This window comes from Rhamphochromis sp. 'chilingali', assembly GCF_963969265.1.
Source record: "Rhamphochromis sp. 'chilingali' genome assembly, chromosome: 17".
Taxonomy (NCBI): Eukaryota; Metazoa; Chordata; class Actinopteri; order Cichliformes; family Cichlidae; genus Rhamphochromis; species Rhamphochromis sp. 'chilingali'.
The window spans coordinates 1,711,101-1,737,634 of record NC_137944.1 but is presented as its reverse complement, the minus strand read 5'-3'; the positions used below and the strand labels follow the sequence as shown (position 1 = coordinate 1,737,634).

Genomic DNA, 26,534 nt, shown 5'->3' with positions numbered 1-26,534 from the left:
TTTCTGCTTCTTAATTCAGATCAAACTGAGGTTATTGTACTCGGCCCTGAAAATCTTAGAAATATGGTCTCTAACCAGATTCTTACTCTGGATGGCATTACCTTGGCCTCCAGTAACGCTGTGAGGAACCTTGAAGTCATTTTTGACCAGGACATGTCCTTCAATGCACATATTAAACAAATATGTAAGACTGCTTTCTTCCATTTGTGCAACATCTCTAAAGTTAGAAATATCCTGTCTCAGGCTACATCCTGTGGGGATGAACAAAAGTATTTTACCAGCACAATATAATCTGCGGTGTGATCATTGCTTTTAACAATGTAAGAGATAGCTTTAAGATGGCCTTAAGATGTTTATGCATACTGTTATCATATTAAAGGAATTGCAATACATGCTTACAAAACACTTATATCAGGTTATTTTTAATTATCGTTTATAAGTTCATATTCTTGTATTAAGCTTATAGTAGAGGTTCTTGATTAAAACATTTATTTAGTAGATGACATATACATAGTTTCAGTTCAGGTTATTACATATATGAGAGTGGCTTCTGTCTCTCTGTCTGGTGAGAGGTCAGGAGCCAGTCGGCGAGGTGAAATAGGGTGCAATTGTGGTTAGCACACACACACACACACGCACACACACACAGACTTAGTTAAAGAGAATCATTTATAGGTGGAAGTTTAATCATGTTTTGCTCGGGGTTGCAAAAGAGCAGTTTGTCGCAGAACTGCTGCTGATGTGTCAAGATGATAAGCGAGCATCCGGCAGTGACAGGAAGTACCTGCCATGAAGCTAGAAGACAATGTTCTTTTTAAACTGTGTTAAAAGTCATTGTGGTTTTGATTTGATGTATGCATATATTGTATCTGATGACGCATGAGATGCAAGCCCTGATGGTATAAAATATCTGTTTATGCTTTGATTAAGTCGGAGATCAGCCCTGTCTGCGAACGGAGCTGGTCTTCCCACGCGTGTATTTCATTAAAATCAATTGTTTGACCAAGTTCTGGACCATGGTTGTTTGTACTCTCCTTCCCCAATATTTGAACCTTAACAGTCCACACTAGCCTGGATAGATTTGAAAACGGCGTTTTCATCTGAAAACGCTCCCCGTCCACACTAGCGTTTTCAGTCGTTTTCACAGAGTCGTGCGTCCACATTGAAACAGATGAAAACGCTTACGTTTTCATCTGTTTCGCAAAAGCGAGTGAGGATTAAAGAATTTGAAGAAAAGCTATCTGGAGCAGGTACAAACTGATATTCCTCTTTTTTAGGGCTGTCAAAATTGAGAGCAATCAAAACAACGGCTGTATAATGCACTCTGCTATCTTTGTTTATTTGGTCACATGACTGCATCACATGACTAAAATACATCATCGTTTTAGAAAGTCTGCGTTTTCGTGTGTCCACACTGCGACGGGACAGCTGCGTTTTGAAATGTATTCGTTTATGTTATGTTTTCGAGAGCGTTTTCAAAACGCTGCGTTTTTCCTTGAGGACGGGGGGCCAAAACGGAGAGAAAACAATGCGTTTTCAAACGAAAACGCATTAGTGTGGACGTAGCCTCAGAGTGACACTGAAAAACTAGTTCATGCATTTATTACTTCCAGGCTGGACGACTGTAATTCATTATTACCAGGAAGTCCTAAAAACTCCCTGAAAAGCCTTCAGTTAATCCAAAATGCTGCAGCAAGAGTCCTGACAGGGACTAGAAAGAGAGAGCAGATTTCTCCTGCTTCCCTTCATTGGCTTCCTGTTAAATCCAGAATTCAAAATCCTGCTCCTCACATACAAGGTCTTAAATAATCAGGCCCCATCTTATCTTAATGACCTTGTAGTACCATATCACCCTATTAGAGCACTTCGCTCTCGCTCTGCAGGCCTACTTGTTGTTCCTAGAGTATTTAAAAGTAGAATGGGAGGCAGAGCCTTCAGTTTTCAGGCCCCTCTTCTGTGGAACCAGCTTCCAGTTTGGATTCAGGAGACAGACACTATCTCTACTTTCAAGATTAGGCTTCAAACTTTCCTTTTTGCTAAAGCATATAGTTAGGGCTGGACCAGGTGACCCTGAATCCTCCCGTAGTTATGCTGCAATAGACGTAGGCTGCTGGGGGATTCCCATGATGAACTGGGTGTTTCTACCTCACTCACTATGTGTTAACAGACCTCTCTGCATTGAATCATATCTGTTATTAATCTCTGTCTCTCTTCCACAGCATGTCTTTATCCTGTCTTCCTTCTCTCACCCCAACCAATCACAGCAGATGGCCCCGCCCCTCCCTGAGCCTGGTTCTGCCGGAGGTTTCTTCCTGTTAAAAGGGAGTTTTTCCTTCCCACTGTCGCCAAAGTGCTTGCTCATAGGGGGTCATATGATTGTTGGGTTTTTCTCTGTATCTATTATTGTAGGATCTACTGTACAATATAAAGCACCTTGAGGCAACTGTTGTTGTGATTTGGCGCTGTGTAAATAAAATTGAATTGAATTGAATAGGGTCTCATTTAGAGTTCCCAGATCAGTGCTAACCTTTGGTCTGCCATTCTGTTTCATCACCAAAACCACTGATTCAATCTGTCCTGCATTCAACCGGAGTGATGATTCGTCTGTGCTGGAGGTCCTATAATTCCTCCTTCAGCAGCTTCACTGGAACATGTCTTTTTGGCAGCTGAACACGCTTCACTGTATTGTCTACCTCTGTCTTGTATTCCCCTCCTCAGGACATCCATCACCAGTGCACATTCTGCTTTTATTTGTTCCAGTGTCCACTGTCCATTTGTGGGATTTTCTGAGGTAGTAAAACAGCCTATTGCCAGAATGTTTTCGTAGTGCACCTTTATCAGTTTCACAGTCTCACTGGCTTGTTTGCCCATTATTGGCACAACACCCTCCTTGTCTACCACCTGGAGCTCCAGTTGGTACAGTCTGTAGTTTCCTGGGTTTCTTAGCTTTATTTAACATTTTCCCAGTGGCTTTAGCTTGCTTTTGTTGTACATTACCAGTACACCTTTCAAACTTTGTGTCAGGGTTGAGCAAACCAGTTGGAATGATGTTGAAAAAGATTATGGTGAGGGCCGGATCAGGTGACCCTGAATCCTTCCTGCCTAGGCTGCTGGGGGCTCCCAGTGATTCACCGTGTGAGTGTTTCTACCTAACTTACCTTTTTTTGTTTTGCATTGCACTGCATTTAATATTAGTTATTGTTAATCTCTGGCTGTGTTCCACAGCGTGTCTTTGTCCTCTTCTCCCCACTCCCACCATTTGCGACAGATGGCCGCCCATCCCTGAGCCTGGTTTTGCCAGAGGTTTCTCTTATTGTTGTTGTTATTTTTAAACTACAATATTAAGACACCTCGAGGCAGCTATTGTTTTGATTTGACGATTTATTTAATTTATAGCTGAACCAGATTACCCTTAACCATCACTTATGCAGTTAAAGGCTCGGACTTTTTTTAAGTCACAGATCTGTGACAGAGGCAAATTTAATTATTAGTCCTTTATTTATCCAGGAAAAAATCTCCTTGAGATTAAAAATAAATCTCATTTCCAAGAGACACCTGGCATCATGGCAGCAAAAGTCAAAAATGTACCACATAAGTGTAGAGCAATGTAATAGTGTGTACGTCACTATTTTATTTTTTTAAATTCCAAATTTCTTTGGTCTTTGTTTTGGTAAAATTTACAGAATGTGACCGAAGGTGCTGTGTGAAGAGTATAAATAATTAACCAAAAGCTTCAGTCTTCACTTTTTGGTCAGTGATTTGGTTTTGTTTTTTTTCTCAATTAATTATTTGCTGTCTTTCAATTACTATTTTTTGTGTATTGTTTGGTTTCTGTTGTTATTTTCTGAAAACAAACAAACAAACAAACATAAACCAAATCTAACAATAAATGACCAAAATCAAAATTATGATTATTATTAATTTTAAAGAGTCAAAAAGCATATTAACAGACCAGCACATCAGCATCAGTCGTTTGAGAGTTAAAACTTCCAAAATGTGAGCTTCCAACTCTGGCAACTTTACCAAATCAGAAATTGTTAAAATTCAGTCATTTTACAGTCAGACAAAAAATGCTCGTGGTAGAGAAATGGTGAACATCCAGCATGTGCCACAGAGTGAGAGACTTCTAATTTTAGAAACTAGTGATGAGCTGTGCTCCCCGTTAGACACGGTGATATCAAAAGGAATGCATGCTAACTGTTTCCATGGCAACCACAATTGGATGTCTTCTAATTAAGAGAGCATGGATGGTAAAGAAATAGAAGACATATGAGGAGCTAAAGTCATCATCATCACAGTCTGCCCTGCTGACACACTGCTGATATAGAGAGGTAGAACGGGGACACATTGTTCCTGAAGGAAAAGGCAAGAACTTAATTAATTAAAAACCACGGTGTTTGAAATGGTAGAATAGCACTTGTCACTATTGAGGATTTTTGTTTGTTTGTTTTGGGTTTTTTGGTTTGCAAAGGGAGCAATACAGCAATCAAAAATCAGTCACACACCAAAAGCACAGAACATTTAAATGATGTGAAATACAAATTCTCCACTACAATCCTTTTAATTATATGCAATCACTCATAACATCACATTTGAGTCTAAAACGTAGTAGTAATTAAAAAACAGTGTTTTACACATCTGATGTTTAAGTAACTCATGAAGTAGCCATCGCTGATCAGTAGAACATGCCAGTGGTTACAAATTATAAAGAGATTTAAAGGTTTATAAAACATTGTTATTATTTTTAACTAATTGAAATCAGGTTGTTTTTTTTTTCATCAGAAGTTATTGTTCAGTCGTCGTTTCCTGTGAGCTAGATTTATCAAATGTTATAACAATGAGGCGTCTAACAGAGAGGATAACACAGCATCCACACAGTGTTAGGAGGACCAAAGCTACAAAGAATCCCTTCATAAGGGAGAATAGTGAAGTTTTATTTTTAAAACCGTTATCACTTCCTGTTTCTGTGACCATGATGAGAACACTATGGATCGCTGTTTTCCTTTAAAACCTCTCTAAATCATGTGAGTGTTTATCACACCAATAGCTACTGTAACTACAAAACAACATGCTGAACGGGCACACTGTACACTTGTTGTCTTCCTCAGCTTCAGTGTGGAAATCTGTTTAACCCTTTGGATTATTATTGTGGTTCTGGAATCGTCTTGCAATGGCTGGCATGAACTGAAGTTGTGCAACCTTTGACCTTAACCGCTGTCTGAGGTGTCAGTTGTACCCGAGAGATGGGAGAAGGCGGCACAAGGATGTATTTTACCTTCTCTTTGCTGTGACTCCCACAATTCAAAAAAAGTATTTATATAGTGCCAAATCAAAATGACAGTCGCCGCAAGGCACAACAATAAACCGTTGTGATGGATCAGGTTGAATTTGGGTTCTGAAGCTTTGGAGAAGTGAGAGCGGTTAATTACAAGGCTGTAGCACTGATTGCTGTCTCTCCACTGACTCCCTGTCCCAGTGCATCAACGACAGAAGAGATCTGATTAGTTTACTCGCTGTCAGCTGTGCCATCCAGACACTCCTAGCACTGCCCTCTGAACCCGCTGCACCACAGCCAAGGAAATGCTGGAGGTGCTTCAGGGTTGTTTGTTTGGACTAATCCAATACTACCTGGACTCTTGCTGCTTCAGCCTTTCTGTGTGATAAAGCTCCCTGGAACGACACTGCGTCAACATGAAATTCACATTTCTCACCTTTGACATAGAGTTTGTTTTTTCACAGGTGGTGCAGCACATTGTGGCTGTGGGTCTGGTGTTCAGATAAGTTCCTGGAAAAAATTAGACTATCATCAAAGAACACAAAAACCAAATGGTTCAGGTAATCATGGAGGACATCATTATCTAAAGCCTGAAAAATGACCAAATATTCTAAGTGGCTCAGATGGACACTGAAGGCCATTTATAACAAATTAAGTGCATCTGATGGCACAGGGGAAGAGACTGACACAGATCTTAGACAGTGCTGATGACAACAACTCCAATGAGAAATAATGTTATCAGTCCACATACGGTATTGTGCTTACAGGGATGACCCAGGAGTTTCAACAGGTACAACTGAATTTGCTCAGAGTGGGTGTTTACCATATAGGGAGAGAGTGGCAGGCTGGCTTCTGTGGGTGATGTCCGGAGGATGACTCCCATCCAAAGCTGACACCTGCAAAGGTTTGGGTAACTCTGGGATGTCCAGTTTTACAGCCAGGCTGTGATCCGAGTCAAGAGTTCGGAGAGAATGGGTTACAGATAGGCATGTTGTCTTGGGTGGAAGCAAAAATCTTGGTAGGGAATTACTGTATTATTTACTTTGCCTGCCAATATCCCAACCTATACTGTTGGGCATCATTTCTTGGCAGCTTTGGGCAGGTTTCAATTTTCCCTTCTGTCCACAGTATAAACACTCACCCACAGAAATTCTTTGGCATCTCTCTAGTGGAGATGGACATGCTTAGCTGTTCCAATGGCTTATCTTCATTTGCATCACACTTTTTCTCCAACATACATCTTCTTTGGGAACAGCTGCGTGAATGTGGCAATAAAGTCAGCAAGTCACTGATCTTTGTTTGGCCTGATTTTTCTGTCATAATTGGTGGTGCAGATAAGAAAAGTTAACATGTTTATTTACAAAAAAGTCAAGGGAAAGGTTAAGGAAAAAGACCCAAAGCTCAAACACAGACACACAGAATCAGCTCTCTGCAGGAATCTCCCTCTTGATTGTTCATCCAGGTTCCTGCGTAGAGGCATTTTTCCTCCTGTGGAGGAAGGATAGTCTCTAATTAATGGCGTGAATCATCTTGAACATTTATTCTTAGTTCTGACTCTGAAACAAAAGCGGTAGTTTTTGAGGTAGTTTCACATTTTTTTCTTTAAACACAAGACTGTGGCTCAGGGGGTTGGGAAGCGTATCTGTAACCGGAAGGTCGCCGGTTCGATCCCCGGGCTCTCTGTCATGGTCATTGTGTCCTTGGGCAAGACACTTCACCTACCGCCTACTGGTGATGGCCAGAGGGGCCGATGGCGCGATATGGCAGCCTCGCCTCTGTCAGTCTGCCCCAGGGCAGCTGTGGCTACAACTGTAGCTGCCTCCACCAGTGTGTGAATGTGAGAGTGAATGAATAGTGGTATTGTAAAGCGCTTTGGGTGCCTTGAAAAGCGCTATATAAATCCAATCCATTAAGAAAAAAACTTGCTCGAGCTCATTGAGGAGAGGTAGGTTAGTCCAGGCAAGGCTGCCAAAGGCAATTTCACAATGTAATGCAAACAAAGGGATCTTGTAGATGAATGTCTCAGTTTCCAGCTGTGGGACAGTCTAAGCCAGTGTACTCTGAACCTATTCCATCAGGTGGTTTAAATAGTACACGGACAGATTTGGAGGTCGCTGAATTCCACTAACACAACTCGTCTCTGGTTTATTTTTCGCATATCAAATGATTTGTCCTTAAGCTCGCGTTGGTCTCACCCGCTCAGCTATATTATCTTTTTTATCCACTGAGATTTCAGTGTGACTGTCTCCTCTCGGCTGCCAGGTGCTCATGTCCTGAATTATTTGTTGGAGGTATGCACAGTGTCGGTCTTTCTCCTCTCAAACTGTGCGCACAGGCATGCGTCACAGTGAGTAACCATGGCAACAAGGGATTGTTCTGTGCCTATCGCTCTGAAGACAATAAAAGCTCTCAGGTTAACACGTCCATGTGAAACCAAGAACGCACTACAATCCTAAAACCTGGTAACATGTACTGTATATGTAGACAGTGTTTATTTCTGTTGTAGCAACAATAATACTGACTTCTTCTTTTCAACAGTCACTGTAAAGGAAACTGTGGCTGTCTGTGATGCGAGTTCATCTTGTGTAATTTCCCCTATTTACATTTTATTGTTCATTTTAAAGATATGCACATCTGCTTATTCAAAATGTAACATAAAGATGATAGATAGACGTTAATGTAAAATATTATCTTCCATGTTCACCGAGGATAAACTAGAGGACATTTAAAGACAATACAGAGAATTGTTTGCATGAAATGACACAAATGGTGACAAATATAGTGCACAAAAAAAACTATGGAAGGAAAATCCATCCATCCATTCACATCTGCTTCTCCTTTTCAGGGTCACGGGTGTTGCTGGAGCCTATCCCAGCTGTCATAGGGCGAGAGGCGGGGTACACCCTGGACAGGTCGCCAGTCTGTCGCAGGGCCAACACACAGACAGACAACCATTCGCACTCACATTCACACCTGTGGGCAATTTAGATTTTTCAATTAACCTATCCCCACAAAGTGCATGTGTTTGGACTGTGGGAGGAAGCTGGAAGGAAAATGATCATTAAAAAAATGTAAAACTAGAAAACTGCAAATAATAATAAAAGAGGAAGTGATGTAGCTGTGATGACAGAATGCAGGAGGACTAAACAGCAGTTTAATGCTGATTGATGTACTGCAGATGAATATTGGCCTGTAACACACATTCAGCTGTGACTATTTAGATCTCATAGCATGAAATCTCCATCCAGCCTCTTCTGTTAGAGGGCTTGAGCCTATACTAGCTACCACAGGCCAGGCACAGCATTAAATTGTCCAATAATAATATTAATAGTTAGCTTTTCTGCAATCGGATATTTTTGTAACTGTATAAAATAAGTCGATAGCAAGGTTTCTCTCAAAGTTACAAAGCTGCACAAAGTATTCAAATCCAAATGCAGCTAATGTTTTTCATAAAACATTAAAATGTCTCAGTTTCAACATTTCTGTGTTGCACTGTGAATAAAATATGGGTTTATGAGAAACCATTGCATCCCAGTATTTTAAGAACTGGGTTTGCATATGTAACTTAGTTATGTAGTGTAAGGACTGTGGGTTTGTGCTTCCTGCATTCTTAAAACATATGTGTTCATTTCCAGCACATCAATGTGTCAATATACAGGCATACAAATTGTGTTATTAATACAGTTAAGTTATATATCTAAACACAGTGACTGTATAAACTAATTCAGTAAGTGTGGTCCTCATATTGACACTCGGCCCCAGGATGCCTGGGTTCAGCAGGGCCTGCAGGCAGCAACTTGGGCAGGGTAGGACCAGACAAGAGTCTTCAGGTTGACCAGGACACTGGTCTGACAGAAAGGACCAATCACATCAGACGGGTAAGATTCGCAGGATACTCGGGCTGGGACTATGCATGGCTCACAGCCTCTGAGGATGACAGTGGGTTCTCATGGTTGCTCAACAGCTGACTCGGGTTGGGATGTAGGCACAGGCTGCAGTGAATCCCTGGCTGGTGGTGACTTGGGTGAATGGGGCGCAAGTGCAGAACTGTAGCGCTGAGGAGCTGGTGAATGAAAAGCAATTAGGCTGAAGTGGCGAGGATGACAAACTGGAGGAAACAGGCGAGACAGACTGCCTGCTGTTGTAAAACCACTGTGTAGCAGGCAGAGCGTGGACCCAACGTGGAAACAGGACTAAACTCAAAAACAGACTTTTTGCTGTAATTCTCTGGGAAAAAATTACAATACAAAAAAATCGAGGCAGAGCTGGAGACAAGACGCAAAAACTGAAATCAGTGACAAAGTAGATAGAAAACCAAACCCTGGAAACAAAAATATACAGAAACGTCAGGAGATACTGACAAGAGACCAAACTCAAAACACTGGATCTCAGACCAAGTGCAGTTGTACTGGTTTATCTGGACCAATGGGGACTTAGTGGTAAACACACGCTGAAAAAATACAACAAAGTCATTTGAAAGAAAGAATTTTTTCCACGTTTAGTTTGTTTCTGTCTGGAAAACCACAAAACAACCTGAGGTCTGATCGTTTCGCCAGCACTTTGTGCTTTATAGTGCAAATAGAGTCATGACAATAAAAGAATATGACTTTAAGGACTTAACATTACTTCAGTTACACCAACATCTCTGACACATTAGCACTAAGGGAACACTGAGTGACCTGCTGGTTTCTGTCCATAAAACTACTCATCTAAGATGACCACAGAGTAAAAGATCTCTCAGCAACATTATGCAACATTTTAGGCACTATTGCCCCGATCAAGTCAGTGAGCTGGGATTTTTTATTCTCAACATGAGCTACTGTTACAGCAACAGATATGGACTACATGCCCCACACAACAACTCAATGTCCACTATGTGAAGCAGCCAAACACATGCCTGCTCCTCTAGCATAGCCTAACGTTATTGTGACGGACACATTTTATGAGTGAACTTGGCTTTAAGTGACTTTAAGTGACACCTGCAGCTTTAAGTGGCTGCAGGTGCCAAATTCCACCATTCTCGCCTCCCTCCATTGTGCCAACCATCTCACACAGACCCCGAGAGCAGAGCGTTTTGCAGATGTGTTCTCTCCTCTGCCCAATCATACCACTCTCAAAGAGCTCTAGTTCAAAACATGCCCAGGTGTGATGGTGCACTCACAGCCCTATCGGTTACCTGAACACAAAGACATTATTTAATGGGAACTGATGGAAATGCTGAAGATGGGTGTAATAGAGTCACACAGTGCGTGGTGTAGCCCCGTAGTTCTTGTGGTGAAGAAGGATGGGTCTATACCATTCTGTGTTGACTACCGCAAGGTGAACAAGGACCCACAATTTGACACTTATCCCAGGCTGTCCTGGACCAGTTAGGCACTGCTTGTTTTTTCCCTATGCTGGATTTAACCAGGAGCTAATGGTAGATTCCATTGTCTCCAGAGTCTAAAAGAAAAGCTCTTCTCCATCCCAACCACTAAGAAGTGTGTGTGCTCGTCCAAAGGGCTTTCAGCCTCAGTATTTACACTCTGGGTGTGCACCTGTTTACAGCCTGACCACCTGTTAGGTAACGTGTGTCAGTCACTGGTCAGTGCATGTAGCCCCGCTCTTTGAAGATCATCTTAGCTTCCCAGCAGTACTAGCTAGCTACTGTTTTTAATATGCTAAAGTGCTCTTCAGAAATAAAGCTTGAAGCACCTCAGACTGTAAATGGGTCCTTTTACATTTACACACAGTGTTATAACAATGACTGCACCCTACACCCATGAAAATCAAGATTAAACTGCTGTCTGTAAACACACCAGTGCAAATGTTACCACATAACTTTCTGATACGTAGAACAGAATAACTAGTTTTTGTCATTCGGAAAAACAGAACGAAATTTTAGTGCATTTACTCATCATTGGACAATTAAATAAATGTAAATCTGAATAAAAAAAGGATGTGTACCCGTAAGATTATGAGGGAAATTTGTCCACAGAATTTTAGGAAATCTAAATATGCTGCACAGCAGAAATAGCAGCAGAAGAAAAGTGCACAATCACCAGTCCATGTATGAAACTTCACTGCCCTACATATACAGTCATAATGTGCCGTGTGCATATTTATGGAGTTGGGGGCTGCAGTTTCGAGAAGACGCTGTTTTATTAATATACAAGAGTCTAATTGGATGGGAAACTAAACTGTTGCAGAACCTGGCAATCCTGGACCTGGCAGCAGGAGAACAGCGCATGGTGGAGGTGGGTGGAGTCTGTGATGATGATGCTGGCTCTGCCGTGACAGCGTCTGTGAACAACGTCATGGAAGGATGGAAGAGAAGTCCCTGTGATCTTCTCTGCAGTCCTCACCACTCTGCAGCGATTTCTTCTCCGAGGCCCTGGAGCTGCCAAACCAGACGGAGATACAGCTGCTCAGCACGCTCTCACTGGTGCCTCGGTAGAAAGTGGTGAGGATGGGAGGGGTGAGGTGTGCTCTCCTCATCAGGTGCAGGAAATTTAGATGCTGCTGAGTCCATTTGAGTAAATGATGAGAACCGAGAATTGAAAAAAGAACTGAAACAGGACGATTACAGCGGTAGCTGTCACACCTAGTGTTGCTGCCCTGTCAAGGCAAAGAGTAGAGATGACACTATTGCTTTAAATTCATTTGTTTTAATTACACCAGTACACTCGACAAAATGTGAGCTTAGATTTTTGAATATAAACAAACATTTAACTGCACATCCTGTCATCTGGGAGAGATGTATATGAATAACTTTTACAAGCCTGGAAGCTGAGGCACGGCTTAATCCTGACAAGGAGACAAAGTTCAGCGCTTTGCACAGACGTCACAACCTCCGTGCAGCACTTCCAGAGAGATCAACGACCGCTCATTAAGATCAGCCAGACATCTGTCCCTTTCTATAGCTGTAGCTGAGCAAAGCAAGATATCAGGGTGCAGACAAAATAATAAATACCTCAATTTTCAGGTAGATGATGAGACGTGTGGCAGTGGAGTTCACATCTCTGAGCAGCAGAGAAGTGATAAATCCACAGAAAAAAAATCCACTAAAACTGCAAGAAACTCTGCTGTCTGCAGCCCTGTTTCCAAGCAGCCATTTTACTTTTCATTTCACAGGTTTTATGCTTTGATATTAGAGTGTATTGTTTGTTAGATCGAGCAGCATCAGTGACTATATAAGATATAACCCCACTGCACAAAAACACACACCTGCTGGATGTGACCACGAACACTTGTTACATAGCCTGGCTGCTCCAGTTCTGATCGTCTCTGCTGCTTTTACTGCTACTGATGACCAGTGTTGGTCAACTTACTTGAAAAAAGTAATCAGTAACTAATTATTGATTACTTCCCCAAAAAAGGAATCCCATTACTTTACTGATTACTTATTTTCAAAAGTAATTAATTACTTAGTTACTTTTTAAAAACACGATTTACAACCTGAAGAGGTGATAAAGTGATAGATCTTTCAGCCCAATTCTACTATTTCTACATAATCCATCATACAAAATGTGATCAGATGGAAAAGTCTCTTTTTAAACTTGTTTTATTAGTTTTAATCTTTTAATTTTATGCATCAAGCAAAAATTTAATTATCTGCAACATTCACTGACTCGAATAAATTAGTTTAATATTTAAACCTATTTTCTACACATTCCAGCACATAAAATAAAATATTTTTTGTGTTTACACTCAGTCTTTCAAATAGATGCAAGTAAAACACAGCAGAAAATAAATAAAGTCAAAGACTCAGCGGTCCTGTTGCTCTATTTTCACCTGTAAAGCAGGAGTGGGGCAGGCGGAGGTTTACCCTGGTGCAGGTGTGCCGCGGTCAGTGGAAGAATCCGCGAGTTTCTCTGTGAGTTTCCCATTACGTCGTAGCTACTCGGTGCTTGTTGGAAGTTTAGGGGTTTTTTTGCTGTAAAAAGAAGTTTTCTTCCCACGCACAGCGGACAATAATGTTTTTGTCACTTTTTATGGAATCAAACTCAAAGTAAGGTCAGTACTTCCACGCTTTAAACGCTGCACGCTCATACTCTCTCTGCACTCGATATGTGATCCATTGTTGATCTGCACACAGCTGTTGTCACAAACGTCACACTTGCTTACGTCACTGTCATGAGACATTCTCGCAAAAAAATCACGGTTTTAGTAACGCAGTAACGCAGCGTTCCTATGGGAAAGTAACGGTAATCTAATTACCGTTTTTGCAATAGTAATCCCTTACTTTACTCATTACTTGAAAAAAGTAATGAGATTACAGTAACGCGTTACAAGTAACGCGTTACTGCCCATCTATGCTGATGACTAAATTAAGCTAAATACAACCATGTCACTACAATTAAAATGACACATAGCTTAGCATCTTATAGTTCTGCACAGCGTCCAACATCACTCTGTAGCATTCTGTTAGTTTGTTAGCTAGATTAGCTGTTAGCATACACTAATTCTGTTACCCTATATTCACAGAGATGACATCAACTGTACGCTCCACAGAGGCCCACATTTACACTTCATATCAGAATTATCTGGAAATTAAATTTAAAGTTTCACAGAGCGCTCTACAGCCTGGTAACATGGAAACTTTAAATAAAATGTTAGACTAAAAAACACAACAGCAGGAAGTTTAATAAAAGTGTAATTAGTTATTTTATGTAATAACAGGATAGCCAGGAGTCCACATTATTTTCAACAGCTACATTCACAGTGGACGTTAGCGTCAAGCTAGGTTTCCTCTTGGAGAAATACCCTCCCATTCTTTCATTACAGCTGTGCTGTGTCAGATGTTCTGTTGACCCACTGAGAGAGGCATATATATAGTGTGTGTGTGTGTGTGTGTGTGTGTGTGTGTGTGTGTGTGTGTGTGTGTGTCTACATACATGCTAATCGCAGGAATCAAGCAGGACTCGCAGTCTTCAGCCCCTGAAGATGGACAAACCCAGCACTTCATGAACAGTGTGATCGTGACCTTTGTGCAGTGTTACAAGTACTCAGATCATCGTCTATAGAGGCTCTGGACTTTTACGTAAATAGGATCAATTCACTCCTTGTATCAACAACAACAACATGTTATGAGACTTATTTCTGACCGTTCCCTTTACCCACGCTGCTACAGCTGAGAAACACCAACCAAGTCCCACTCTAAGCCTCCATCCCGCCACCATCAAAACATTAACAGCAAACTCATTACTCAGTTATGGAGACCATGGGAAGAGTTGTTTAGTGAAGTCATTCAGTCAATTAATGAGTCTACATATTTGTGAGTACTTTGAGGACCATTTTTATGTCTATGCAGTGCAAATAAAAGATTAATACAATGGCTAAAACAATTTTAAGCCTTTGTGTTTTATTACAAGATTTGACACTAGTGAGCTGTATTTAAACCCGAGGTACAAACTTAGATGCTGAAATGTTTTCCTGTTTCCAAGCAGCTCACTATGGTGACAACTGATGCTTTTTTAAAATGACATTCATGTGTTGTCTGGACATGATTATGTTAGTATAAATATGGTAAATTGTAGAAATGATTGGGTTTTGCACATTTAAAGAATCCAGAGAGTCGTTAAGTTTGCCAGATATGAACTGAATTGAATCCCTCAAACAGAAATGGAGCTGATGCAGACACACACACACACACGCACATGGACTGAAGGAACAAATTCCAAACGATGTTTTTCCATAAAAATCCAGGGCAGATTGTTGCAAACAGCCAACATCACTACTCTCAGTAAATGTGTCATGCCTGGATGGGATCTGGTCAATGAGGAGAACTTCCCAGTCGCTCCCAGTGTGTCCTCAGATGCTGCCGAGACACAGTGAGGCATTGGTGCCGCCGAAGCCGAATGAATTTGTGAGGGCTACCCGTCGACCCCGAGTCTGCCATTGCTGCGCTGTGCAGGGAACGTAATTCAAGTCGAACTCGGGCTCTGTTCGGTCCAGGTTAAGGGTTGGGGGCAGGACTTTGTGGTAACAGGCCAGAGCGGTGAAAGCTGCCTCCAGAGCCCCAGCAGCCCCGAGCAGATGTCCTGTGGCCCCCTTGGTAGAGGACACAGCCAGGATGCTAGCACTTTGCTGGAAAAGTCTCTTGATGGCTGCATTTTCTGCTGCGTCTCCCAAAGGTGTCGATGTGGCGTGAGCATTTATATATGTGACATCAGCCAGAGAGACATCTGCATCTTTTAAGGCTGCGGACATGCACCTGTGGAGAGGGTACGAAAGAGGAAGTTTAAGGATAACTTGTTTCTTGGTTGTGTTGTTTTTGCTACCCTACAGATTCTTATTGCTCCATTTAAACAAAGACATGAATGTTTACATGTCAGCACAGATTTCAAGTCATTTTTTTCAGGATGTTGTCATATAGACTTCTCTGTAAAAGGAAACACCCAACATACCCATAACAATTGACTGAAACTGTAACCGCTATAAAGAGGACTTGGTTCTCTTTATATTCAAATTGTGAAAGAAGCCTTAGTGTTGCTTTGCCCCCCCGTTGTATCCATATAAGGTGAAATCATGGTATAGGCCAGATTTCTAATGTTCAAGTTATAAAATGTGAGGTCCAAAACTAACAGATGTTGTTATGATGGCTACATCCATGTTTTATACTGTGTGGTTTACACCAGTATCTGCTACAATGAAAGGATTGAGACTTTTAAGAGATAAAAGCATGCCAGCGTATTGACCCTAGTTTGTCACAAATGCTTTATGTGAATACTTCCAGGAAATAAACAGCCTGGACATAATATCACTAAGACAGAGAAGCTGTGCTAAGGGGACAGAATCCCTCAACAACCCCAAACCTCTGATAGAAAACTCAATTAACATACAGAACAGAGAGACCAGTCCAGGCTTGTTGGTGTTTTTAAAGCATCACAGGCATTTTAAGATTTTTTTATAGGAAGACAAGTAAATCTTTACTCATCTTCAACATTTCAACCTGGTAAAACACTCTTACCACCAAGCACAAAGCAACAAGCTTCCTGTATAACTAATTAGGCCAGCAAAATAACATGCTCGCTGGCTCTCACTCAGGCGGTACCCTTCTCCTGCCCCTTCATCCATCCTTTACGATGCTGCTACCAGGTGGATGCAACAAAATGTCAGTAGTCTAAAAAATGGAAAATATAAATTGTAACTAATCTTACACTCGTGTGTTTGTGACTAACATAAAAAAAAGCAGCACACACAATTTGAACATGAGAAATAACAGCACATTAGTGTTTGTGCCTTACACATATCAGCATACAACACAGCTGATCAATGATGTTGTAAACCCGAGGTTGTTTCCAGAATAATATTTTCATAATCAACTGAAAAATGATATTTCAAAACTCTTTCTAAAGCACAGGTACTTTAACTTGGTAACGGTAATACAAGGTATGGATACAATTACATAGCAGCCTATATTCATCTCGTTCTCTACCATAGCCTACCTACAATTAGTGGTCCAGTCCAAAGACATGTGTCCATGTAATTTGTGACTCTAACATGGCTGAGATGAGAGTGAGTTAGATAAAGTGTTAAATTGCATAGAATAGAATAGAGTGCTGTATGAATCTAAAATAACATGTCTGTTATCCTGTCTTCTCTCACTCCAACCGGTCGCAGCAGATGGCCCCGCCCATACATGCCAACCCTCACGATTTTTGTGGGAGAATCCCGAATTTCAGTGCCCCTCCCGAAAATCTCCCGGAGCCACCATTCTCCCGAATATCTCCTGATTTTCCACCTGAACAACAAAACTGAAAAACCATATCCCAGAATTCATAGCGCGGCCCAGCCAATTCAAATTTCCAACAATGGCGGCAGCTAATAAGTTTTAATATTACTCTTATTTCTCTTTCTGGGTCACAAAATAAACTTTTAACATATTTTAAGACAAGAATGTAGCTGTGTAAACTTCAAATATCTGAGCCGGCGAGAACAGCCAACTCCCGGCACATCGTTTTCAAACCCCCGCGGTCTTTCGCTACTCAGGTTAAACATGATATATGAGTCACTCAGATAACTTTTATTGTTTGGCTTTTTTCAGTGTTTTATTTGTTCGTGAGTAAATTGGTTTGGCTGAGGTTAAAGTTATTAGATTAGATTAAATACACCGAGAGAGCTCGTGACGTAATTCTGAAGGCTAGACCGTCCAATTTCACAGTCGCTCACTTCCAGCCTACCCGGCCTTCGGAGGACCCGGCCCACTTAGACCACGAAGGACAGGATGCAGCCTCTGAATTTGGACACCACCGCTGTTTCCAGCCACCCCCACAACAGCCCTTTTGAATGTGTCCTTAATTCTGAGGTCTCAAGGTTGGCAAGTATGGTCCCGCCCCTCCCTGAGCCTGGTTGTGTTGGAGGTTTCTTCCTGTTAAAAGGGAGATTTTCCTTCCCACTGTTGCCAAAGTGCTTGCTCACGGGGGGTGATATGGTTGTTGGGTTTTTCTCTGTATCTATTATTGTAGGGTCTACTGTACAATATAAAGTGCCTTGAGGCGACTGCTGTTGTGATTTGGTGCTATATAAATAAAATTGAATTGTATTTATTTTCGAAAAATGTGGCTTAAACTCTGACATATAGTCTAATGTGCACTCATTTTCTTCCACTTACCCAACCCACATAGGAACAGACAACCATTCACATTCACAGCATGGTGAATTTAGATTTACAAATTGACCTAACCCTATGCATGTCTTTAGACTGTGGGAGTAAGTTGGAGTACCTGGAGAGAACCCGTGGAGACACAGGGAGAACCTGCAAACTCCACACAGAAATGTCCTAGGCAAAACTAGAAACTAGAAACAAGAGTACTAACCACCACATCATCTGCCACCCATCAGTAAGACTACAAACATTACATGGAACTGCATGGTTGATATGTACCTGTTGCATCCCATCCATTTTTTTGGTCCTTCTATCTGGGATCCAGTTTTATAAATTCACAGTTTCATAAACACCACTTATGAAATTTTGGGCATATATTTCTGCATGAAGTAACTATATTTGTTCTTACCCTACTTTACTGATTATCAGTATATTTGAAAAATATATAAATAAAAAAACCAAACAAATAAGAAACAGCATCATCAAGTGAGAAAACTTTGAAATGAGTCACCTGAATGCCCCATCACCATCCACAGTAGGAGCAGTTATGTGAGTAGCGTCCCCTGAGAGCCCATAACCCAGGACCTCTGCGTAAATCCGGGCTCCTCTACTCACTGCATGGTTCAGATCCTCCAGCAGCAGCACAGCTGCTCCTTCTCCCATTACAAAACCTTCTCTTTCTGGATGAAAAGGCCTTGAAGCAAGTGTAGGGTTGTTATTCCATTTGGTCGCGAGGGCACGGGCCCTAGCAAAGCCAGCTAATGAAAGTGGCCCCACACAGGATTCTGTGCCCCCTGCAACCATAGCAACTGCATCCCCGTGAACGATGAACCTGGCTGCATCACCTACGGCATGTGCACCTGTGGTGCAAGCGGTGGACACGGCATGATTGGGACCCTTTAGCTTGTGTTTGATGCTTATGTGTCCAGCAGCCATGTTGACAAGGATGCGTGGCACAAAGAATGGACTCACTTTGTTGTAGCCCTTCTCTTGGAAGAGGGAGGCGGTACGAGCGATTTCGTCCAGCGACACCATGCCCATCCCAACAGCCACCCCTGTGCTGAGCTGCTGCTCTGGGCTTTTGGGACACCAGCCTGCATCCTCCAGGGCCAGCTGAGTAGCTCCAAGGGCCATTACGGTTGCTGATGACATGCTACTGATCTCCTTACGAGAAGCAAATGTTTCCTCTTCAAACTGACCCTCCTTGGTTCCTCTGGGCACCAGAGCTGCCACTCTACAGGGGAGAGTCCTGTACTCTTCTGAGTCCAGGGAAACTACCCCACTCTGACCTTTGATCAGACGGTCCCAGGACAGAGCAGTGCCTGTGCCCAGAGGACAAACTAACCCTATTCCTGTGATAACAACCCTCCTTCTTTGTTGCCGTCCAGAGCTGTGGTGCCTAGACTCCTGATTCGGACAAACACCGGCATTCTTGTGCAGAAGCGTCCTTATGTTCTGTGGTCTCAACCGTAGTTTATTCCAACAAAACAGTGAAAAAACAGACATCCTGCTGTCTGTGTAAGCTTTGACAGCTTCAGGCTTAGTTGGATTGGAGTTTTTACTGTAAATATCAGAGGAAAAAGGAAATATAATTTAGAAAAAAATATATAAATTACGGACTTACATAAACTAATTACAGAACAGACCAGACTAGAGTTAGCGGTTATTTATGATGTCCGTGTCCATGCCTTCCTTGTGTTTGTCTTCAGCTGTATTTAGGTAGTATTAGTAAAGGCCAGATCCATTTAAATGGCCAACAAAAATCAACCAACTCAATACCACAGGAAGAAAACATATAAAAGTGTTTAATTGTGGATAATTATGGCAAAAATATTCAAACACATTTTTTTAAGTCCTTCAGACGAATCAAACATTTATTCAGGCTGTGATGGGGCAGCTTCCTTTAGGACCCTAAAGTAGCTACTTAGCGTTAGCGCATTGAAAACTTACAAGACTTTTCCATTTTTTTTACAAGAAATATCAACATGGCTGTTTCACCAGCGGTCACGACGTTGTGTGAGAATCCAAATGAAGTCTTCTTAGATGTCACAAAGTTGTTACTTACATACGCGGACAACATTATAAGGTAAGGCAACGAAACGCTAGGAAAGCTTACCCAGCTGCAGTCGAGCCTCGGTGTTTTGTACGCTTGTAGCCGTTAATGTAATGCCCTTTAGCTTTTATGTCACTCGCCGAATCCTAGAAAATCAGGGCATAACTATTGAAATGGGTTTAAATGACTTAACAGAAAACAGTTTTTGGTTATGTAAAATACATTTATATATTTACACGTTCATTAAGCGATTTATTGCTACAAGGACAGTAACGCTAAATATGTCAGTGCAGGTGTCAATAAAGGTGAATGCTAGTCTACTCTAAACGACCACAGAAGTATGTGTCATAACCATAGGTGTCTTTGGTTTGCACGTGGGTCGTTTCATCTGAAAATTATGTTTTGGGGGTTTGTTTGTTTGTTCGTTTTATTTTTCTGCTTGACCATCTGCTTATGGCTAACCAACCAGAGATATAGTGGCGGTGGACAAGAAAAGGAAGTCAGCTGTAATGATAGATGTAGGGATACCAAGTGATAGCAACGTCAGGAAGAAGGTACACGAGAAACCCGCCCCCACACAAACTCTCTCTTACTGTAAAAGTGAAATCAGGATCTGTAAATTGAGGCGGATCAAAAAATGTCTGAGTATTGGCTTCTCAAAATATGAACTGCCCCGTGTTTGAGCACACTGAAACCAACTTAACACTGCAGAAGACAACGAGCAGCAGTTTCTGAATGGTATATCTATATACCTATTACTATTTTGTTTTTGTTGTACAACACGTCACAACTGTCACTGTATCGTGAAATTTAAATGAATAAAAATAAAACTTTCTAGTTTTTGTGACTATGAATTTCACATTTTCTAATTAGCATTCTTCATGTTTTGTTTTGCGTAATTGTAAAATGCAACCTCGTAGCATTCTGAAATATCTGTAATAGTTTCTGAGATGTTCATGTTCAAACATTGCCTCAGATATCCGGAAAAGTACTTTATATATGAAGCTAACATTTTATAGTGATCAGTGTACATGTGTAAACTTTGAACCATGATTTTTTTGGGGGTAAATTGACAGTTAGTGAAGCAGAGGGCCCACGATAATTTGCAATAGAGTAATCCATATATGTTGTCTGCTTAGCTGTGATGATACTTGTGTAGAAAAACAGTGGATTCAAGGCACATTATATCTGCTGGCAGATACTGGACAACTTAAATGCCAACACTGAAAATGTGCGATTGGTTAGTATCAGTCAGTATTCCTGATGATTACTATTATGTCATCTCTAACAGGTATCCCAATGAAGAGAAATACAGATCAATACGCATTGGGAATCCAACTTTCTCCACAAAGCTGTTGCCTGTCAAAGGTGCTGTAGAATGTCTCTTTGAGATGGGATTTGAGGAGGTAATTTATTCATTTCTACTGTACCAGGTGGCTTCTATTTTAGAAGCAAGCTGGTGTTTTTGCTGTGTAGAACTTGCCTAGAAATCCATTGGACATTTCTCACTTGCTTGACTGTGAGCAAACTACCTCTTGCCAGGCTGAGACTCACTTAGTCTTCCCCAAGTCTGCATCAGTGGAAAAGCTGAAGCTCATCAGGGAATCTATTGCCACAGAAAGGGACCAGAGGCTGCGTGAGGGATGTCCTGTCCAACCAGCTCCTGTGTCTGCTGCAGCTTCAGCAGCAGCGAGCTCTACTGCTGCGGCTAACCTATCGGCAGCATCACCAGCACAGCAGCCACCGTCCGTGGTAAATAAAGACACTCACTGATGAATCAGAGAGTAGAGAAACCCTGATTAAATTTGGTCATGCCAACTCTATCCTCTTTTTACAGAGCATAGAGACCTCCTTGGACAGATTTGTGACAAATAAAGAATATAACACAGAAATTAGCCACTTTGAACATTAGTTTGTAACTGTGTTGTGGATTTTCATCCAAGGATATTGGACAGCTGACCAAACCACCTGGCATTCCAGGGCTGGGACATCTTACAATGATTTAGCTGAAGTCATGTGATACAGTTATTAATTATGGATAACAAGACTCACTCTATAAGCCAAAAACACAAAGGATCTTCTTTTTGTTACTTTTATTTTGAAAGGATCTTCAGTTTCCTGATCTGTACAGAGGATATTTTCTCTACAACGTGGACAGAGAACTGAAAAAATAAAGCAGTGTGACTTTATATCAGTTATGCTTTCAAGTTATAGGACATCATAGTTTCAGTAGTTAGTGAAGAAATTATTAATAGCACTATTTTAAGCTTCCGCCAAATGCCTGTACAACGCCTGAACAACATTCACTTCCTTGAATGACACATTGGAGACCTGTCTGTTTATTTGCCTCTGTGTCAGGAGAGCAGCATGAGCTTCTTTGTGACTCTTCAAACAAACTTCCAACATGTGCTGCTTTATGAAAACCCTGAGCTGCAGCAGAAAGCCCGGAGTTTGATCCCTCACCAGGAGCTGTACTCTGCTGCTCAACAGAAGCTGAAGGAGGCTAATGAGTCTGACCCAAGTAAGAAAATTTCACCCACAGAAAACTTGGATATGTAACGTGTGTGTGTGTGTGTGTGGTGAAGTTTTTGACTTGCTGTCCTGTTTTCAGAATGTAAAATTGGAATAGAAGACTTCTTGGTGCTGGAATTGCTCAGGTGGTTCAAAAATGACTTCTTCACCTGGGTGGACCGTTTGCCCTGCCACCTCTGTGGAGGACAGACTCAGAACGCTCCCTCCCTCAGTCCTAGCACCGATGACCTCCACTGGGGAGCCCAGCGAGTGGAAAACCACTATTGTCAGAGCTGCCGGGTTTCCACCAGATTCCCCAGGTGAGTGTAGGTTATACGTTTGCATTTGGTTGCAAAACAAGTACGGCGAGTTAGGCAGGGATATGTTGCTTTCCACTGCTCGCTGAACAATTTTCTATGTAGAGAACAAAACGAAGACATCAGCAGAATGTAGCATATGAAGGTATGTTGTTAACAAAGATATGGGCAGCGAAACATAAAACAACAAAAAACAAAACATGTTTTAACTAAAAACTGTTAAGAGAAGCAGAATTCTGCTTCACATTGTTCTTGGATCACAAAAAGTTTACAAAATGCAAGAAAAAGAAATATTCAGATGTTCACTGTAGAAATCAAAGACCTACAGAGGCAGAAAATAACTCTAAAACCTAAAAACAACAAATGTTGGAATGTGTGTAGAAAGAAATACTGAAAATTAATAAACACAAATTTCAGAGAATATGGGATATATTAAACAGCATTATTAAAAAATAGTTGTGAACAGCACAAGGAGTTCAATATCTTACTGATAACTACATCATAAAGGATGATGGTGCTGACGTAGTTTTAACAGTTAGTTTGTAAACGCTGGATCAAATCTGTCCTGAGCTCCTGCCATCTGAAGACTGGGATCAAAGCCAGATAGAAACACGTGTAAATACAGTAAAGCCACTGATTGTAGTGATAGAGATACAACTGTAAAGAGCGTCACAGAAGGATCTCAGAATCTGTAACATTCACATCAGTGAAGTTCATAACAAAATGAGGTGTGTGTGTGTGTGTGTGTGTGTGTGTGTGTGTGTGTGTGTGTGTGTGTGTGTGTGTGTGTGGCTGGCATATTTTGGATGCCTCGTCTGTTCTTGTTAACACCAGGTATAACAGTCCTGAGAAGCTGCTGGAAACCAGGAGAGGGCGCTGTGGGGAATGGGCCAACTGTTTCACCCTGTGCTGCAGGGCTGTTGGCCTTGAGGCCAGGTACATCTGGGACAGCACAGGTATATACGTCATTGGACACCTTTTCTGCTTCTCTGCTCAAAGAGGAAAGATGTCAGTTTACTCTGCTCTGTCGTGCTCTTACATTTCTCAGCGTCACTGGATCATACAGACTGTTTAACTTGAGTTTGTATCATTTTAAGTAACATAAAAGATGAGCTTCAGTGTATATGTTGACAGGACAGGCTCATACCTGCTTGTACATTAAGAAAACGTTATCACATCTCCTAAGATTCCTGCGTGATGTGCTGGTGCACACGTGTGTAAATGAGTCGTGTTCCCTGTGTGTTTCAGACCATGTGTGGACAGAGATTTACTCTGTCTCTCAGCGCCGCTGGCTACACTGTGATCCATGTGAGAATATCTGTGATAAGCCTCTTCTCTATGAGGTCGGTTGGGGGAAAAAATTGGCCTATGTTCTGGGCTTCTCCAAGGACCAGGTACAAGAAATGGACACATGCTAGTACTGTTGTAACTTGTACTACTATTGTATTATTATTTAATACGAATGCTGTTATCTGCACTGTACTTTCTCACTTTGTGTTGAGGTATAGATGTTTCTGTGTTTAGATATCGACTCCCCCTCAAAGTCAAAGTCGAGTTAAGTGTATATATGAGATTATATTGCTGTCTTTGACACGGCCTCTTTCATGTTTATATCTTTGGGGGGGGGATAGCCCTCACTAGCTTAAGAACAGCTCAGATAATTACAGCTGGTTGTTTGAACAGTTGTGGGTGTGTGTGGATTTGTGCTGTAGGTGGTTGATGTGACATGGAGGTATTCCTGCAATCATCCAGAGGTTGTGTTGAGAAGGACCAGGGTTCAGGAGGCCTGGCTGCTGCACACCATTAATAGGCTCTCTGCAGTGGTAAGACTAACTCACTTAACAGACTAATTACTGTGGTGTCTCTGGTGTAAAGCACTCACCTGCTGCTCTGCCATTAAAGCGGCAGCAGTTCCTGAGTCCAGAGAGGAAGAAAGAACTGACAGAGAGGCTGCTTGTCGAGTTGGTGGAGTTCATCTCTCCGAAGAAACCTAAAGCAGGAGAGCTAGGCGGGCGCAACTCTGGCTCTCTGGCCTGGAGAACAGCTCGGGGAGAGACCAGAGCGAGCAATGAAGAAACCTCCACAGAGGTACGGTACAACAAAATATGGCCTCTGGCATCGGTTTGAGCAGACATTTAAACAGGCTTCTTGTTATCAGCAATATACTAAATATCCTTTTGATTCTGCTGTAGCTATGGCATCAACATGTACAGAAAATGACACAACAATGCAATAAACACACAGCTTTCTCAGTAACACATTTTGATGATGCGGCCTCTCTTCAGTTGTTGAGTAGATTCACCGTTTGGAAGTGTACATTTTACTGAAAAAGCATGCGTTTTCTTTCCAGGCTGTAGGTTTTGTGTTCACTCCGACTGACAAAGAGAAGAGTGACAGGATGCTCCATATACGCTACAGCGCCTCCAAAGACCAGTACTGCCGAGTGTCCAATGGCTCTGAACTGATCCAGAGCTGGTCTCAGTGCGCGTGGAGCACGGAGTCAATTTTCAGAAAGGTGGAACATGATTGGCAGATGGTATGTTTGTTTTTGTTTTATAGCAGTGTCGTTATCTTTTACCTTTATTCTCTGTATATGTATAATTGTCAAGCACTAAGTGAACAAATGCTGGTCTCCTGTTCTAGATGGACAGTGCCAAACCTCTGTTAGAGCTCATTCTACTGAGTTTGTTTTAAACAGCATAGAAAAATACAATTATTTTTTCTGAGCAGCAGTTTAAAACTAAAATACGATTATCAGGTTAGAAAATGTTTAATAACAGTAGGTGTGGAAATGTCTCTTAATGCAAAATAGAGAAAATTCATTGAGTGAACGTGGCAAGAAAATCTGGATTTCCACGGAGTGGATGTGATTGCATTTCTTTAGGTGTACCTGGCTCGGACAGAAGGCTCTCCTGCAGGAGGAATCAGCTGGAAGTTTGACTTTGCTCCAGCAGGAATGAAGATAAAGTCTGTCTCTATCATGGCCAGTAGCCAGACCTACCACTCTGGGAAAGCCTGCTGGCATTTGCGCTCGGGCCCGTTTACTGCAGAGTTCTCCGGAGGTATCGGCATTTACATATATTCAGCATCCTGTTTTGTGTTGCCATGAAACCACCTGACTTCCTCCCCCACCTTTGAACTCTTAGATGGCAGTGCGCAGTCCTTTTCCAGTCTGTGTGGCTCTTCAGAGTTCATCGTTGCAGCAGAAGTCAGCGGGGGCACGGGGGAAACGGCATGGCAGCATTCTCAGCTGTTCAGACAGAGCTTGAAGGAGACGGAGGAGTCTACGTTTGAAGTCATCGTTCATCTTCAAGATGCTTAACACTTAAAAATACTTGATCACTCTGACATGCAGAGCTGTTTGGGTTGTAGTTTCAGTGCAATATAGAATTCCTCAGGATGATTGGACATGCATGGCCTAATGATGGACTCATTAAGATATGACTTTCATTCCTGTCACACAATTTAATCTCTTACTTTGACTGAAGGCCATTTAACATGAGACTTGCACAGTTTTAACCATAAAGCCATATAGTTTTGCAATGTTTCCCTCCACTGTAAATGTGTTTGCAATTTGTAGTGCGTGGAGACGTTTCACACTCTGTTCTGTTAGGGTCCGAGTACTGCAGGTCTGTTGTTACTAATAAACTGTTTGATGTTAAATCTGCAAATTAAAAATGGGCTGTTTACCTACAATATTCAGTTATGTGTCAGATAGTACATTTAATAATGCTGTGTTGCTCTCGTGGTAAGATTTGAATTAACGAAAACACGTGAGGGCGCGTGGTA

The 26,534-nt window shown here is 41.7% G+C and overlaps 2 protein-coding genes across 4 annotated transcripts; one reads left to right on the top strand and one right to left on the bottom strand.

Moving 5' to 3' along the window:
- Positions 1 to 11,529: 11,529 nt before the first annotated feature.
- On the bottom strand, positions 11,530 to 20,262 carry oxsm (3-oxoacyl-ACP synthase, mitochondrial). 3 transcript variants are annotated; one of them, XM_080862204.1, is made up of 3 exons: positions 19,981 to 20,262; positions 18,376 to 19,425; positions 11,530 to 15,470 (listed from the first exon to the last, which is right to left on the bottom strand). In XM_080862204.1, the coding sequence occupies exons 2-3, from the start codon at positions 19,368 to 19,370 to the stop codon at positions 15,068 to 15,070; spliced, it is 1,398 nt and encodes a 465-aa protein (XP_080718330.1). In that variant the 5' UTR covers positions 19,371 to 19,425; positions 19,981 to 20,262; the 3' UTR covers positions 11,530 to 15,067. The 3 variants fall into 3 exon arrangements, with proteins under 3 accessions (XP_080718330.1, XP_080718329.1, XP_080718328.1); XM_080862203.1 differs by lacking the exon at positions 19,981 to 20,262 and adding an exon at positions 19,511 to 19,572; XM_080862202.1 differs by lacking the exon at positions 19,981 to 20,262 and having other exon boundaries at positions 11,531 to 15,470; positions 18,376 to 19,654.
- Positions 19,762 to 26,447, top strand: ngly1 (N-glycanase 1). The gene is made up of 12 exons (XM_080862201.1): positions 19,762 to 19,950; positions 21,209 to 21,323; positions 21,460 to 21,669; positions 22,276 to 22,438; positions 22,529 to 22,748; positions 23,580 to 23,701; positions 23,994 to 24,139; positions 24,458 to 24,568; positions 24,648 to 24,833; positions 25,096 to 25,281; positions 25,630 to 25,807; positions 25,892 to 26,447. The coding sequence occupies exons 1-12, from the start codon at positions 19,850 to 19,852 to the stop codon at positions 26,065 to 26,067; spliced, it is 1,914 nt and encodes a 637-aa protein (XP_080718327.1). The 5' UTR covers positions 19,762 to 19,849; the 3' UTR covers positions 26,068 to 26,447.
- The last annotated feature ends 87 nt before the right edge of the window (positions 26,448 to 26,534 follow it).